The sequence below is a fragment of the Ammospiza nelsoni genome, chromosome 13 (genome assembly GCF_027579445.1).
Source record: "Ammospiza nelsoni isolate bAmmNel1 chromosome 13, bAmmNel1.pri, whole genome shotgun sequence".
NCBI classification, from domain to species: Eukaryota; Metazoa; Chordata; class Aves; order Passeriformes; family Passerellidae; genus Ammospiza; species Ammospiza nelsoni.
Window position 1 is genome coordinate 19,097,251 of NC_080645.1, and position 13,148 is coordinate 19,110,398.

At 41.8% G+C, this 13,148-nt stretch overlaps 1 protein-coding gene across 1 annotated transcript in view; it reads left to right on the forward strand.

Annotated features, from left to right (window-relative positions):
- USP10 (ubiquitin specific peptidase 10) overlaps window positions 1-13,148 on the forward strand; it is a 50,175-nt gene that overhangs the window by 8,804 nt on the left and 28,223 nt on the right. The window contains exon 2 of the mRNA XM_059481448.1: window positions 11,379-11,447. Coding sequence (XP_059337431.1) covers window positions 11,379-11,447 — 69 coding nt within the window. The remainder of the gene's footprint in view (window positions 1-11,378; window positions 11,448-13,148) is intronic.

A 13,148-nucleotide genomic window follows, 5' to 3' on the forward strand; every position in this document is an offset into this window, starting at 1 on the left:
ACATGGCAAGAACCTCTGCAGAACTGGTACTGAAACCTCAGCTGATAAAGAACATGAACTATTGGAGCCTTTATTCTGTGGTGGTGGTTGTGTTTCATTTCTGTGATCCCCATGAGTCATTTACCAACCATTGTGTTTTTCACGTATTCTCTGGTTTATTTTTGGCTGTTTCTCTATGAGATAACCCATTGTTGGCAGGTCACAACCCACAGAGGGGAAAGTCTCATTCCTCCTTGTTCCTGGCCATTTGTATATTCTGCTTGACACTGGTTCCTCAGTTCCTTAACACTCCTTCCACCAGTGGAAAAAATAAATAAAAAATCATCATTTTTGGATCACTTTTCCTCAGTTTGACAGTAATCACCTTGTTGATCATTCAGCCTGTGGAGAAGAGATAAGATTGTCAATTCAGCAAAATGTTCGAAGCATTCAGCTTTCCAAAAATTTAGGGTTGAGAAGTGAAGTTAGGCCATCAAAAGAGGCACATGAGTCCTGGGCAGGTGGGCTTAGCTGCTTTCCAAAAGTGCTAATCTGTGTTCCTTGTCACGATGGAGTCCTGATAGGTAATTTTTGCCTCACCTAATCTTAGCCACCCTAAATCCTGCCCTGAGTAATTGCTTGTGAAAAGCATTGTGTGGCTGACTCGTTTGCTGAGGTGCTGTTACAGAGATTTTAGTTTTCCACGGTGTTTAGCTGCAGTAATTCAGAGGCTGTACATTCTTTTCCCACTTTCCTTTATATTCCACTGTATTTTCCAGCTTGCTAGACAAATAGGAACAGCAGTCTCCCACTGCCCAGGGTGGAATGGTTCTCTTGGATGGGTCTGTGTGGATACTTTGAGGGATTTGTCCTCTGTGAAGATGAGATTAGTGGAAATAAGCATACACAAACTAGTGGGAATCTAATGAAGATACAAGCAGTCTGAATTTTGCAGCTTTGCTTTTGATTGCTGTGTTTTAAAAGCATAATTTTGAGTGTAATTTCCATATTTAAAATAATAAAGTGCCATCCTGAATAGTGGCTGCTGTATGTGCAAGGGTGGCACCTTCACCTGCATGGAGAGGGCACATGGAGCAGCTCACAGGAGAGGCAGTGTGAGATACAAACTGCTGGAACTGAGTTAGAGATTCCTCACAGCAGTAGAAGGATTTCCTGACTCCACAATCTTGGGTGATAATTCAGCTTTTGGAAAGGAGAGTGGTCTGGGAGGCACAGAACCCATTCTCAATTTCTTTTTTTCTCCTTTGCTTTCTTTACCAATAACTTCAGATCCTCTGTCAGCTCTTCATCTAACTCTTGTTCCTCATCTTTGGCCTCATCAAGCCAATTGTAATATTTTTGAACTACTAACAACCCATATTTAATCTGTGCCCATATTTAATCTGTTTCATTTCTTAAAACTCAGATTCTTGCATGTTTTACTCCTAGAGCTCTACTTCTGATTTTTTCTTTTTAATAACCTCCTCCAAGTCTATATCTGTTGGTTTTACTTTTTAAACCGTGGATTTGGAGGATAAAAGCAGCCTGTGAGGTAAATTCAGACACAGCAAGAGAAGAAGAAAGGCTTTGCAGTGGCAGGGCAGTGCCAGGCTGCAGTTTGTGAGCTGGAAGCCGTTCCAGGAGAGCCAGGCTTTGTTCCTGCCTGGCCAGGGCAGGAATGTGCTGCCTCCTGGAGCTGCAGGGAAGATGCTGGTGCTGCTTTTCCACCTTGAGGAACTGAGGGAGGCTTGTGGAAAACAATCCTTCAGGATCTTAGCTGCCAAATAAAGATTTTGTAAACTACAGAAAAAGGTGAATTTCTGGAACGTGCCTGGAGCTTGGGTGGACACTGTGAGGTGTTCCAAGGCATTTTGCTATTTAATGTGGCCCAAGCTGTGTTCTGCACATGCAGAACTGATTTTACCATTGTGTTCTAAGAACTTCATCCCACTGAAGGCTGCAGCTCTAATGATTTTAGCTTGGCAGAGAAAAGGAAAAAAAGAAAAAAGGGCCAGCACTAAGGGTTTTCTGCTGGGAAGTATTAGATAAAATGACTGAGGGATTGTTTTGCCTGCTCCACCTGTAATAGAGTAGTTAAACTGGCTGTGTTCTTGAGGAACTTCATGTTCCAGCTTCTCTCTCCTCAAAGCTTATCATGCAGTGGTAAATCAGAATAATGCAAGTCTTAATTATTTTTGTTCTTCATTATAGGGAGGGTTTCCAGTTTGCACATAGACTCAATAGCTAGTTCAGTGCAAGAGGAGCCTGCAGAGCTTGAATAAATAAATGTGTGTGCTGAGTTATGAGCAGCCAGCCTGGAGCTGGTGTTTCCAAACTTTTAGAGGCTGTGAGGAGACAGAGCCTTGGCCAGAGGGGTTTTACCAACCACTGTGCTTGAGTGCAGAACTGAGGAAGGACCAGTCTCCCTGTTTGGGAAGGATTTCTGTTTCATTTGATATTTGTGAGGACTGCCAGCAGGGAGAATATGATAGGAAAGTATTTTTGTTTGGCTTGTATTTAGTTTTAACATAGCAAGAAAACAGATAGGAAAATGTTACTATTTCTCATTATCACAGGCAGATGTTCTGTGGGTTTGTAGTGGTGGTGGAAAGGTGTCAGAAATTCCTTCTTTTGCTCTCCACAGAGCCAAGAGTTGATGTAATCACCTCTCACAATTCAGTTCCCTCCCTCTCCCTGTTGCCTGGAATGCACTTTGCAGGTATTGCTGCTGTAGTCCCCAAATGCCTGCACTTCATGTGTGTTCCTGCCCTGGCTGCCAGGGAAGGTGCAGGGAAGGAGTTTTCTCATCAAGAACACAGTGTTGTGCCACAGAATACAAATTAAAAGTAGTTTATAAAATGTGGGTACAGTTCTCCTGTCAGGGGCCATTGCTTTATGATCCTGTACAAGTGCTGCAGTTGCACTGCCCTCCTTATGCTGTGATTATTTACAAAATAAAATTGTCCCTGTTCTGGTGGGCTTTCTCTTTGTTGTTTTGTGGAACAGAAAATACAAGCTGGGGCAAATCTGAAATGAGAAGCAGCAGAGTTTTCTGCTGGTGCAGTCCTGACATGGGAGGATAAGGAGTCTGTGGAACAGCTCACTCAGAAATGCAGTGGTGTCTGTGTGACACGGGTTGGTTTTTATTCTTGCACTCCCTTTTTCTCCCCCCTGCTCACTGCACTGACCATTTTATACAAAACTTCCTTGGGCTGGATGCACTTTGTGGCAGCTGCTGTTTGAAATAGAGGAGTGCCAACAGGCACCTCATTATTTGAAATAGAATGTGGAGCATACATAAACAGAACTTGTTTGGGTGTAAGAAATTGGCTTGTCTTTTGGCAGGATTTTCTGTGGTTGTTCAGTTTGTTGCTTTGATTTGAAGTACGTTATGTAATTGATAAAAAAAAAAGTACAACCTGCTTTGCTTTTGTATTCGAGTTACAATATTCAGGATAAACTGCTGAGATCCACAATGTGCTCCCTTAATTACATCAGGCTGGAAGGGGTAATTTGGTCATGAAACTTGTCCTGCCAGTAATGTGACAGTCACAACTGTGCTTCCCTGCTAGCCAGAGATCTGCCTTTCCTCTGACCAGAAAATGACTTTTTGAGGATGAGAATTCTTTTTTTTTAAATGAAGGAATAAAGTCTGTCAGATTAATTGATGTGAAACATGTAGAAAATATGTAACTTTCTTCAGCTGTAATTCTATAAAAACATCCAAAAAACTCCTGAATTGGGAAGGAAAAAAAGGAAAGGTTTGATCATCACTATATTTTTGAGCCTTTGAAAGCTTAAATGGTGGGCAGGAGGAGTTGCACTGACTCATGGGCTTAGGTGACCTACATTTACCTAGCTCTGATCTCCAGGCACTGGAGATGTGTTCATGTTCTAGTTTGGAGCTGCAGGCTAATGATGAAGGACTGGCAGCTTCTCTGAGAGTTTGCTTGTCATTTGTTACATTTTCAGCTGTTAAAAGTTTTTATATGCAACTGCTCCACCTTCAAGTGTGGCTTCATTTGCATGTGTTTGTGTTTAGAAAAGTCAACTTTATTTTTTTGTAAAGAGATATTTTGACATATGCTTTGCCTGAAATGCTGTTTAGGCTGTGGTACAGCTGTGAATTCATGGCCAGTGGTTTTCATAGCTCCTGGTTATGGGATGCTGGGTGCAAATTCAAAATGTATAAAAAGCCCAAACAGCAAACCTGTTTCTCAGTTTCACAATTTTGTCTGTGCTTTTTAAACATTTCAGTAAAAAGTTTCTTGAGATTTGTTAGTTTGTAGAACCTTGTGTCCAGTTAAGTAATCATCTGAATTTCAGCTCAGAGGAAAGGACAACCTGTGGGAAGGCTGCTTTTTCCTACTTTTTCCATAAAATTGAGAAATTGGGAGAGAAGTAAAGGGTGAGGAAGCAATGCCTTGTTTGCTGCAGGATGAGTAATGGGAGAGTGTTTTCTCTGCTAATAAACCCAAGTGCAGTCATATCCATGTGCCTTTTTTTCCTTGCCAGAAATCACACTTCTGGCTGAATGCTTCCTTTTCCTGCTCTGCTGCAGCCTTTCCCAGAGCTGGGAGAGTAAATCCACTTTGCAGGAGTAACTTGGTGGCCAAGATTATATATATAATATATATCTAAGTATAGCTGAGGGTATACAGCAGCTATTTCATCATTTCACTTCAAATGTGAACTAGTTTGACTTGTTTGGCCTTCTGCTGAGACATTCAGTGGTGGCAAGGAATAATCCAGCTGTAAAAGCTGTATTTTTAACTCCTTTACGGAAAAGCACTTGAAGTGGGAGTATTTGCAGCTTAAACTGATTTGACTGAAGATCTGAAGCTGTTGGCTGGTAGATGAAAGCCACGTTAATGCTTTGTGAAAGCCAAAGTTGACACTTCATTTTCCTGTAGCTTTTTGCAGCCCAGGTGATCCCAGGATGATGATGCAGCAGCAGTGCTATTTCTACCCATTTTTCTAGGACAGGCAGCTGTGGAGCACAGACTCAGCCTCCTTTTGTTCCTGCAGGACAGCCTTGGTGCTGCTGGGCAGGAACAGCAGTGCAGATTTCATGCCAGGCACTGGTAACATTTGCATTCCTTTCTCAAGTGCTTGGGGGACCACAGCACAAACCAGTCAGCATGGGCAGAGCTTGCAGGTCAGGTATTTTAACCCTTTGGGGTCTTTTCCCCCCTCCTTGGAATTAGTTTGGCTGCTGCTGCTTTTATCTGCATAGTTAAATGTTGCCTGTGATCAGAGTTATTACACAAATATAGAAATACTTTTACTTTCATTCCTTAGTGATAGAGAACAAATCTTCCTGGATAGATTTGTTTGGTTAATGCATTTTATGTAATTTGTGTTAAAATCTAGCTGCAGCTAATATCTTGAAGATGTGAAGGGGATGTTACTGATGAAATGATCTGTTCCAAGTGCTGCAGAATCTCCTGGAGTGCAGCTGGATGTTCCACTGCTGTAATCACATTGGGGAGATTAGGTTAGAAACTGATTCCAGTTTTGTTGTGGCTGGAAACACCAGGGGCTGACAATCAGCAGGATTTGGGATTTGCTCTAAGGAAGGTGTTTAACATGAGTATTTTTCTGAAGAGAATTAATGTTGGGAGGCAGGGATTCAATACAGGGAACTTGATTCCTTGCAGCATGTCAGACTGAACATGGAAATTGCTGCCAGAGGCTCAGGAGTGAGCTGGAAACTCCAGCTTTAATAGTCTCATCCACTCAATGTTCCTAACTTGTATTATAGAAAAAATATATTTCAAAAATGCTACACTTTTAAGGATATTCTCATCTACAGAGTATTTGTATAATATTCTAGTCTTAAAATTTTAACTTTGAGTATTCTAGTCTTAAAATTTTAACTTGGAGTATTCTAGTCTTAAAATTTGAACTTGGGGAAGAGAGTCAAGATGCAGCTCTTCTTTTATTCTCTTTTCAGTCACACAGGAAGCATTTCAGAGCTGCAGTTGTAACTGATTCCTTGGTTATTTTTAAGAATTTAGTTGTGTGGGTTTTTTGTTTTTTAATAGTCCCAAGAGTATGACAATATTTTGCATTCAATGCCCAAACTTTATTGCAAAATCTTGATAGGTGCAAATAAGGCAAAGAAATGAAATATGAAGTACTAGAACACCCATTCACCAGCAGCTTCATGAGAAAAGATGTCATTTTAGAATTGCATAAAGTATGTTTAATTTTGCAGTTTTTTCTTTAATTAGTGTGCTGGTTGTTGTCAGTGCATCTGAAGGGAAAGATTTTTGTATATCCTGTCTAAAATGATCTCATTTTCAGGTTTATTCAGGCATTGCTAGTTTTACTTTCATCCTTGCTCTCATACATGTGACATCTGCAAGAAGACATTCACATTTGAAAATTCCCAGAAGTTCAGAACTTGTGTGATTGGTTATGGAACCTCAGTATGGAAGATACTGGATGGAAAATATAGAAATACTTGGTTGTGCAGTGTAAGCAAAGCATTTCATTAAGTTGGTGCATGTTTGCTCACATGAGTTAAATCATGGGAGTTTAGTGTGGTTTTTAACACTGTAAATGGTCAGGTTGTGTAAGTTTTCTCAGCTGTTCAGGTGGCTTGGAAAGGCCCAGGGATGGCCTTGAAGAGCCGGCGCTTCAAAGGACGAGGAGAGACTTCTGATCTTGTCTCGGTCTCGGTGTTTATTAATTGTTTATCTAAAAGATTTTCTTTCAGCCCGACAGAGGTCTGCACAGCAGCCAGCCATGAGCACACTGCGAGCCCCCGGGCGGTCACTTATCTTTATACCCGAAGTTACGTGTACAATATTTATCATTTTTCCCCAATACCTTTTACCCTTATTAACCGGTGCACTTCTAGTAATAACCAATCCCAAAGTGCCACCATCACCACAGAAGATGGAGGCCAAGAAGAAGAAGAAGAAGGACAGGACACGCCCCAATTCCTCCATCTTACTTCTTTAGACCCCCCTGTACCAAAATCCTAAACTCTGTGTTTTACACTCTAATTAACTTATCCCTTCACCATTTACCCAGTGAAATCCTCCCAGTCCTCATACAGGTGTTGTCTCCTGTGTCGGATCAAAGTGCAGCCACCAGACACTTCTGGCAACGTTCCAGGACTCCCGAGCCCCCCAAGGGTGGTCTCGGCCACTCTGCACCTCCATCCTGAGGTGCTGAGATCCCACAAGGTTGGGTTACTGCTGAGAATGGAATGGATCCATCAGAGTGTTTGGGTTTGGGGGTGTTCATCCATCCCAGAGGAGGAGTTTGGTGGCCTTGGTGAGGAATTGGAAAGGCAGCAGAGGCAGAGCTGCCCTGTGTCTCATCCCCTCTCTGCAGGGATTCGCAGAGCCCCGTTGTTCCCACCCAGCCCTGCCTCCCCCCACAGGAGGTTTCATTGCCCTGCTGCTTTTTATACAGTTGCCAGTGCAAGGTCACTGGGGCGTGTTTGCTGCTGTTCTGATCTGCTTTGAACCTGTGACAGACATGAACCTCCCTGGGCTGGGGTGTCCTCAGGGACCTTGGGCACCCTCAGTGCAGGGTCAGTGAAATTCCTGCTCCAAGCCCACCAGAGATGCCTTCCCAGCAGCCAGGACAGACAGACAGCTCTGGGAGAGGCTGTGGAGAGGGTTTGACAGGAGAGGGAGGGCAGATGGGACTGAATTAAGCCTCTTAGGGATTAGGTATCTGTAAAAGTAAGTCTGGGGATATCATTACAGTTGGAAATTTTCAGAACTTTCTCCCGATGTTCTCTCTAGATTTTCATCCACATTCAGTCTTGGTGTGAGACTGGATCTCTGAGCTTTATCCATGTGAGTGAGCACCGACACCATTGACTGCTGTGTAATGGGATTTTCAAGCAGCTACATTTTTTAATGAGGCTATAAATCAAAATCAGTTTTTGAAGAAATACATATACATATACATATACATATACATATACATATACATATACATATACACATACATATACATATACATATACATATTTTGTCTGAAAATTTGTGCAGAGCTATTAATGAAACCTCAGGATTTCACAGGTAATATTCATTAATATTTTGGGTTTGTGTGTTGCCAGATTTGTGTTACTGTTGGGAATTTGTTGCTGCTGGGCCAGGTGAGCTCTGTGCTCACGTCAGTGCCCGACCTTCCCTCGGGGCCGTGCAGTTGTTGGTGCAGGTGAGAGGCTGTGGCTGCCTTGGCCCAGCAGTGATGGAGCAGCACAAGCAGCTTATCCCCAGCACTGCACAACCTCTCACCTGCTCCAGGGCTGACCCTGAGCTGGCTGTGTCTGACTCCCACTGGCCTGGAGCTTCTGCAGTCTGTCTGTTATCCCTGTTGGAACCCTGAGGTGCTGTGACACGCAGGACCAGACTGGGACAGCGTGGGGCATTAAAGGCATCAGTCTGATGCACTTGTAATGGCTGTGTGTTTCTTACACACTTGAAAATACTAAAAATTGGAATTGAAATCATCAGAAATGAGTTTGGCCAAGCTTTTAACACATACTGATGTATCTCTGGCATGTGTTAAAGTGTTATTTATAGAGTGGGGGAGAAGTTAATGCTGACTGTGAGTAGCTCGTGTAAGTAATTTAATTAAATGTTTAATGTGCCAAGCATTAATTTGTCAGTTTGGAAAGAAGGCAACTTTGAGAATTTTGAGATTAGTTGGAGTAATTTTGAGGGTGCAAACAAGGTAGGAACCCAAAACTCATGCCGATAATAAGGATATTCTTGTAAGGGTGTGCTACTCTTTATTAGATCTTAGTCTGTTCTTGCTTAAAATTTCTTATTACTTGGGCATTTAAGATGATTTAAAACCTTCAAAATTTGAATTAATGGTACAAGGTAAGTTCTGCAGCAATGCTGATGCTGCTTTAGAACTAAACAAGTATTTTCTTACACAGGTAGCTCACAGAGTGCCAGGTACACTGATTCCTTGGGATGGATGGATGGACAGCAGGCAGGGAGTTACAGTATCTTTCAAATTGCTTAAAATACATTTTTTCCCTCTGAATCCTGTCTTTTTCTGCTAGGGGTTGTTATACTTGCCAAGGGATGTGATATCACAGTTCTCTTTCACTCGAGTGCACAGTTGTGTCTCGAAAAGGGTAGAAAATTCTGTCCAGCTTGCAGAAGTTATTTCTGGGGAGATGAGGATGACTGCAGGCAGAGGAGGTTGCTTAAACTGGGCAGGTTTAATGTCATCACTCCTTAAGTTTAAGGACTGATATCATCATCATGGCCTTAAGTTTATTTTGAAACATCATTTCTCTCAGTTATCATGCAGGGATCTTACAGCTGGTGACTTAATGCTGGTGTAAATATGCATTGGTAAATAAAAACAAATCAGATCAAATTCTGTTCATTTCAAGGCTGAGTGGGATGGGGATTTTTAAGCTTTAGTCTGGCTAGGATGAGATGTTGGTAAATATTTAAAATACTATTTTAAATTCCACAGGAAGAGTTGCATAGACACAAATTTCTCTATATGAATACACCATCAAAACAATTAATTAATACAATATTAATGATCACTTTGTTCAATTTTTGTCCTGTGTTTCCTCATTAAAAAAGAAGCTCGGAAAGACATACCAGGCCTGTGATACTTTGCTTAAAATGCTGGTTAATGAAATGACTGTATCATATTATTAGATGGAGAAATTAGGGTTGGATTTATATCACTTTTAATAGACTACACTTGAGATGATTGTGTGACAGCATCAAAAATACCTCATAAAACATAAATTTAGTGATGAGTCAGCAAGTGATTTTCTTCAGTTTGTTTTTGGACTGTGATAAATTCTAGTTCATACGTTCTGAATAAAAATGCCTTGGTTATACTGAAAGTATAAACCATCCTGGGTGCTGTGCCAGGAGCTGTGCATTGGGTACAATTTAGGGATTTGTTGGGTTTGGGTGTTGGATTCTCCCTTGGTGGGCAGCACTTGGCTGAGGGAGGAGTTTTTGAAGCATTAAATGTTTAACTGTGTTTCACTCTTTGAATCTCAGATGTTCCAGCTTGTTTTGACTGTTTGAGTTGTTTGTAGTCTAAACCAGATTACATTTCTAGTTTTTTTTTTTAAACCTGAAGGCCACTGAAATGGGCACACGTCAAAGTGGTGTGTGTATAAATCACTTTTTGTGTAAGAAAAGGGTGGTTTGGAATTGCTGGGGAATTTGGCTTTCAGTTAAGCTGTGAGATTTCTGAATGTGGATGGCTGTGAGTCATGTAAACAGCAAATTCCATTGGAATAAACCACCTCAAGTCTGGAAAAACCCTGGGATTGGGTTGTTGTGTGTGGCAGCAGGCTGCACTTCAGAAGGGATGATTTCCCAGATTTTGGGAATTCTTTTCTGTGGCTCAGCTCCCACTCTGGTTTGTTGTGTCTCAATAGAACCAAGCTAAAGATTTACCACGAGCAAGAGTCAAAACTGCTGAAAAAGCTTTGCTGGTGGGAGGAGAGCAGGGAATGGTCCAGAATGGCCCTGGGAGAGCAGGGAGATAAATAAATGGGAGTGGGGGCTGTGCTGTGCTGGCCAGGCTGACCTGCTGCATGCCAAGAGTGGTTTTCATCCTCTTTGTCTGTTTTGTCACTTTATTCAGCTCCTTGTTTAACTTCTTTCTGTCCTCAGTGTTTTGTGTTACTCAATTACAGCTGGAGTGGAAGTTTATGGAATCTTCCAGGTGCTGTGAAATGCCAGCAGCTCAGGCCTTTTTATTGGCAATCTTTTGTTTTCTGTAAATTAAATTTCTCATTTTAGTGTTAATTTTCTTTGTGGTCTTGTTAGGTACTTTTTTCAGAGTATCTAGATGAAAACTATCTGAAAAGCTGCAGGAAGATAATGTTGGGCAAAGATGTTTTATTTTAGGTCTGTTATGGAGAGTTTCAGGCACAGGAATAACAGAATTGATGATTTTTGTGTGTTTTCCTACACCTGAGCAGTTTCAGTTCTTTGTGCCCTCAGGTGCACTTAGTCACGTGTAACTGCTCATTTAGCACAACTCTGGAGAAATAATTCTTGGTTTTTTCTCATTTGGTGAGGGGTGGGTTTGGAAGGCAAAGCAGCCTTTGCCTGTGGCTTGTATGAACTGATGCAGCTGCACCCAAACATGGTTTTAAACTGGTCACAGGGTGAGGAGCAGTTTGTGATCACCTCCAATAGGAATCTGAAGGAAAATGCTTTGCTCACACTTTCAGAGCCTAAAGTTCCTTGCTAAAGATGTAGGAAGGAGCCAAGAAGGAATTGGGTTGCAAAGTAGAGTTCCTGACTCCCAGCACATGGGTCTTTTTGAATTCTAGTATCCTAATGGATTTTATGATTTTGTTGATTGTATTGAATATAAATAGCTCTTTAACAAACATCCTTCTCTTTTATTTTTAGTATATTTTTGGGGAGTTCAGCCCTGATGAATTTAATCAGTTCTTTGTGACTCCACGATGCTCTGTTGAGGTAAGATCTACTTTAAACTTGTTCTAGAAATAACATTTGAAAGCTCCATCTCTTTGTGTGAATTTGAAATACAGCAATACAAATATTTGTCATGCACTTGGCTTGCTAATTGACAAACTGAAAATTTTGTTCAGTAGTCTTCTTTCCATGTATGTGGATATTAAGTCAATTTTTAGACATAAATTGATTCCACTTTCTGCTTGTCATCTTTCAGAGCTGGACTAGCTGACAGTAGTGGGATGTTGATGAATTTTCCAGCCCTGTACCTCAGTTTTGATGTTTGTTTTTAAGGGGATGCTGAGAACTTTCCCAGCAGAGCTCTTGGTTGTAAGGTGGGCTTCTAAGCCTTGGGAGCCTTTTGAAGCACAAGGATTGTTCATATTTCTGGCCAGGTGGAGCACTGCTGGCCCTCAGAGCTGTGCTCGCAGAGAAGGCTGTGTGTGAGGTCTGGGAAATGCATTAATAATGAACTAATTAGTGACAGAGAGAGGCACAGAGTGGGAACAGTTGTCTTTGTGTGTTGGAGTTCATTACACACAGAGCATTGCAGCCTCTTATTCTCTGCAGTTCTTGGTAGACAATCATGAACCATTTTCCTTTCTAGGGAGGAGTTTTATCCCATTGTCCTCGTCTCCAGACTTGAAAAATAATTTTCCTCTGGGTCCATTTCCATGCATTTCCTCCAGACATTTCCATTCAGACATTTCAGTCATGCTTCCATCCTGCCCTCTCAGCATAAAGGAAACAAACACTCGAGCTGTGGATGGGGAAATCCTTTTGTCACAGTTTACAAACCATTGTTACTGTGACTTACTTTCCTGTAGCTTAATTTTCCAAGGCTAATTAGTGTAATAAACTGCTGAACAAAGGAAGGGCACGAAGGGAACGGGGTGGGGTGAGGAGTGAGGGAAATTCAGAAAGGAAAAAGCAGTTATTTCTGGGGGGAGAGCTGTGTAGCAGAGGAGATCTTTGGGTAATTCCTGTTAGCTGTGGTGACCCTGCTGTTGTCCCACCATAACTGCAGTCACAGCAGTGGGACATTGTCATCCTGTGTAGTGTCACCTGAAGTGCCCCCATCAGCTTTTTCAACACTTACTTAGGGGATGATGAAAATGTCATATCTTGATTTATGCAAAGCTGTTCTCAAAGCATGAACCTGCAGCACCAGCACCAGTTGGGCTTCATTTTCTCAGTGTGCCACTTACTGGTTAGCTTCAATATAAAGAGCTGTTGAACAATGTTCCTTAAGTTTGCCCTTGATCTGGTTCACTTCAATGTTTTAATTACCTGGATGATGAAATAAAAATGATGCTTATTAGTTTTGCACTAATTGGTGTAAAAAATTGGCCTGCAAAAGGCAGGGTGAGACTCAAGAAGGACGAGGCAGAGCTGATAATGCTGCAGTGATGTTTGACACACATCCTGCTGGGGACAGTCCCAATGTGCTGCTGTCCCCCTGAGGTCCCTTAACCTCACACCCAAGGGGGACTGGCAAGGGAGTAGTTAAAGCTAAAGGGAAATACAGGTTGGATATTAGAGAAAAAAATTTTAATGAAAAAGTGATAAAGTTCTGGAATGTTCTGCCTGTGGAGGTGGTGCAGTCCCCATCCCTGGGTGTGTTTAACAAAGCCTGGGTGTGGCACTGGGTGCCAGGGTTTAGTTGAGCTGTTGGGACTGGATTGGACTCAATAATCTTGAAGG